Source organism: Agrilus planipennis, unplaced genomic scaffold (assembly GCF_000699045.2).
Source record: "Agrilus planipennis isolate EAB-ADULT unplaced genomic scaffold, Apla_2.0 scaffold41, whole genome shotgun sequence".
NCBI classification, from domain to species: domain Eukaryota; kingdom Metazoa; phylum Arthropoda; class Insecta; order Coleoptera; family Buprestidae; genus Agrilus; species Agrilus planipennis.
In genome coordinates this window covers 89,302-93,556 of record NW_020442445.1, presented here as the reverse complement: position 1 = coordinate 93,556, position 4,255 = coordinate 89,302, and the positions used below count along the sequence as shown (strand labels likewise).

The window sequence follows — 4,255 nt, the reverse complement described above, 5'->3', positions numbered from 1 at the left end:
ATTAATATCCAAATTTAAGCACAGATCACACATTGAGTAACTACGTAACCAGTTAACAATATTTTTATATAAACCAGAAATTACAAGTTGTCTTCTAATTAAAAAAAAATAAATTCCATTAAATTTTATAGTATCAGTCAAAAATATTTATTTTGGGGGAAATGGTTGGTGTACAGTAAGAGCTTAATTACGTATCTAGTCTATTAACACGATCAAGTATTTTTGAAACTGTCGACCTTCCTTAATCTAATACTTTTAAAAGCATCGTTCATTTTTTCCCTATGCATTATCTGCTCTGAAACGTAGTTTTCATTCTTAATTTGACCGTTTTGTAATGGCTCTTTTGTTTCATTTTCAACGATATCTTTTTTCGGTTGTACAACTAAACCGTTTACGTGTGTTTCTGAAGATGGTCGCACAGATCTGCGAAGGAGAATATCGCTCAGTCTCGTTTTAAAATCTACTTCTTCGTCAGAAGATTTTGTAGTGCCCCTTTTAAAAACAGGAAGTTGTTCAATAGGTGTTTGGTCATCATATTCCAAACTAGTATAAGGCGACGTTACATTAATATCATTTTCTTGAGGTATTTCTGGTTTTGTTAATTTTTTAGGAGGTGGAATGCCCAATGTTTGACTAAATAACTTTTCCAATTTTGAAGAAATATTTCTATGCTGTTCACTTCCAAACGTAACGTTATCGTCAATTTTTGAATTTTCATTGGAATTTTCATCTGCAGTTCCATTACTAATCATTTCTAAATTGTCATAATCTACAGGTGGTATTTTTATGGTAATGTTTTCTTTGGAGCTATTGACCAAGTTTCTCTTTTGGATTTCATCTGCTAATTCTTCTACATTAACTTTGTTTTCTTGTGATTTCACAGTTGACACTGTTGAAAAGGAACTTTCGTGCTTTATAGTAACACGAGGAATTCTAGGTACAGTTTTGAAGTCTTTCTCGAACAATTCCATATTAAGCGGAGGTGGTGGAGGTATGTTTAATGGTTCATTTTCTTCGTTCACTTTATTAGGAATATCTGCAATTGTAGGATATTCAATTTCCTGAAGTTGTTCTTTAACTTTTTGAATTTCATTTTCATCCGTTTTTATTTCAACTGCAGGAACATTTTCGTTAGATTCTGCTAATTTATTTTCAATATTGCTATCATTTGATTCTGACTCGTTTTCTAACGTTACTTTTAAGCTGCCCTCTTCATTTTCAACCTTTATACTGTTGGTGTCTTCTTGATGTACCAAAGCAACCACTGACTCTTCTCGATAAATGTTTGATGCCAATGAAACGCTATCAAATGAAGAGTTTCTTTCCAAAGTAGTTTCTGATGCCTTTTCATCTTCATGATTTGATAACGTTTCTTGGTTTTCTTCTTCTTTTAAAATTATTTCGTCTAAAATAGCTAATACGTGACTAACGCTTGTAGTCTCGGAATTATTTGTATTTTCTTTTTTTACAAAAAGGTTTTGCTCTACAGATTTTTCTTCGTGCGAAGGAGAAGGTGGTGAAGGGGCTTTGGGTTTAATCCGCTTCTTTACAAAGCTTTCTCCTCTAACATAATTCTCGTATATCTTGGCGTCTCCATTTTGGATATATAAACCGACAGTACCACCATTGGTTTTCAGCATCTCGGGTTTTTCCTCTTCTATCGCGAAATTTTTATTCACATATCCGTTCTGTTTGTTGCTGTTATGATTCGTTTCAACATGCGTTAAATTGTTAGCGTACTTAACGGAAAATTGGTTAGCATCACTACTACAGCTGAATATAGAAATGAAGTACATAGGCATGCCTGAGAAAATAACGTGCTAACATGCAGTTTATTTACAGCATGCACAAAATACGGGTGTACTTACCCACAGCCATCCACACGGCGAAACGAATCCAAGTGACGGCGTCTAACATCAACATTAGGTAGACATTAATCACAATACTGAGTGCCGGTATCAGAGGAACGAGAGGGACCTAAGTTAGATAATTAATATTTACAAAACAGTATTAATTTTAATATGAAAGAGAATTTAAAAAAAGGGAAAGAAATTCAGGAATAAATCTAAAAGAACAAACAAATGAAGGGAACTGTTGATCACTTAATCAAATTGTTAGGTTTTAGAAATTAGAATCTTATGTTTAATTTTAAAAATTACCGCTGAACTTCTATTTATTAATTTTCGGTAAAATTATATGTGCACAAATTATATTTTAACTTTTATTTACATACCCAAAATTCCACAAAATCTGACTGTAACTGAGGATGGCACAATAGGTGGCAAAACGCGTTTTAAATTTATATAGCGTCTTATGTGAAATTTTGGACTGTAGTACTTTATTTAGTTCAATTTCACATAACTCTTTTCGATTTTCTTGTAAAAAACGTGTCTTGCCCACATTTGTAGTGTAAGACGCAAGAAACAAGTAGGGATAAAACAAAATATATGCATTTGAGAACCAACCTTAAAACGTAATTCTTTGTGCGACACTGGTTGTAAACTAAGTGATAACAACAAAAGTAGCAGAAACAAGCCAACGATTGAAGTTAAAATGATTGCCCATAATTTACCATGGGATATAGGGTTAATCAAATAAATTGCACACATTCCCAGAAGTAAACTAAATACACCTAAAATTCATTAAATTTAAAAATTGAAAAATAAACATTTAATAGACTTACAAAATAAAAATACTTCTATTGATACAAGCAATTCAGAGGTTTTGGTGGGAAATTTAATGTCGTGTATATTAAAAATCTGTTTCATGAAACCACTAAAAGTAACTTTTTGGAAGATTAAAATTGAATCATCTTGCGAGACAAGGTTTTCAGAGCTTCTTTCGAAATTCTGATTTTCAGTATACCTAAAAATGTCTAATTTAAACTTGCTGTTATTAGCAAAGCTATCAGACTTACCCTTCTAAGGGAGGAGCAATATTCTGAAAAGACTCCTCATCTCTTTGATATCTATAAATATCAAAATGAGAACTCAATTAGTAAACAAATCAGTTCATTGTACTAGCAATAAAATATAAAAAATGTAGCACTACAAATAAACTGCAAACTACCTACGAACTAACAGGAGAAGTATCAGTATTCTATTTTGTAGATGGTATAAAACAAAATAAACATAATTATATACTTTATAAAAGTTTATAAAGAAACATAAAACTATAACGTGTTGTATTTAAAGCGTAAAAAATGGAATTAGATATGTAAAATTAAACTGTTTTTAATAAATTTGTATTCTATTTTAAATTTAATAATACGAAATTATTTTGTTACCTTAAGATTAATACACAGGCTGCAACTAAAGTATAAGCCAAAAGCGTCCCAATAGACATCATACTGACAAGCTGTTTTAGTTCAAAGAGAGCGGCCATTAGTCCTAGAATAGACCACAAATCACTAACTACCATGCTTTAATTTATAATTTTAATGATCGTTTTGCTTACAAACCTGTTAATAAACCCGCTAGTAATGTTCCCACGACTGGGGTTTTAAATCGTGCATTTACCTTTCCCAAAAATTTGAAAATTATTCCATCAGAGGCCATTGCATAAATTATTCTGGGCAATGGAAATAATGCCCCAAACAAACTACCGAAAAAGATGATACTTTAAAATTTTAAATAAAATATTAAATATATTATTTCACCTGGCAAATAAACCAAACATCCCACCAACGGCCACAATCCATTTGGCGACCGACCACCCAACTTCCTCAAATGCATGCGGAATTGGAGCATTTATATCCTACGAATATGTAATAAGTTCATAATAACGGAGAGAATTTTAATTAAAAATTGTGTTATTGAATCAATTTTATTTTAGCACTGTGCTACTTCTATATTTTTAAAAACTACTGAAGTACTTTATTTTTTAACAAGCAAATTGATTCTTACTTGTAAATAATAAGGAACCATCATTGTAATCACTGTTGCCGTACCAAAATAGGCTAAGAATATTATAGCTAGAGATGAAATTATAGCAATGGGAATAGCCTTTTGGGGATTTTTTACTTCTTCGCCAGTTGTTGCTATACAATCAAATCCAACAAACCCATAGAAGCATGTTGCAGCTCCTTTTATCATTCCTTCAATTCCAAATGGGAAAAAACCGCCATTCTCTATACTTGGATCTGAAGTATTTGATGCTACTTTCCAATTTTCCGGATTTGCTAAAAAAATATATGCACTTCTTAATAACATACCTTTTGTTTTTATATTAAAATATTATACCCCAAAAAGTGTCA

The 4,255-nt window shown here is 31.5% G+C and overlaps 1 protein-coding gene across 1 annotated transcript in view; it reads right to left on the bottom strand.

Annotated features, from left to right (window-relative positions):
• Positions 1-18: 18 nt before the first annotated feature.
• The window catches only part of LOC108733590 (high affinity cationic amino acid transporter 1), a 6,380-nt gene continuing 2,143 nt past the window's right edge, over positions 19-4,255 (bottom strand). The window contains exons 6-14 of the mRNA XM_018464806.2: positions 3,906-4,180; positions 3,659-3,756; positions 3,461-3,600; positions 3,287-3,389; positions 2,918-2,968; positions 2,684-2,865; positions 2,466-2,632; positions 1,869-1,977; positions 19-1,804 (exon numbers count right to left, since the gene is read on the bottom strand). Of these exons, the coding sequence (XP_018320308.1) occupies positions 213-1,804; positions 1,869-1,977; positions 2,466-2,632; positions 2,684-2,865; positions 2,918-2,968; positions 3,287-3,389; positions 3,461-3,600; positions 3,659-3,756; positions 3,906-4,180 (2,717 nt within the window). The 3' untranslated portion in view covers positions 19-212. The remainder of the gene's footprint in view (positions 1,805-1,868; positions 1,978-2,465; positions 2,633-2,683; positions 2,866-2,917; positions 2,969-3,286; positions 3,390-3,460; positions 3,601-3,658; positions 3,757-3,905; positions 4,181-4,255) is intronic.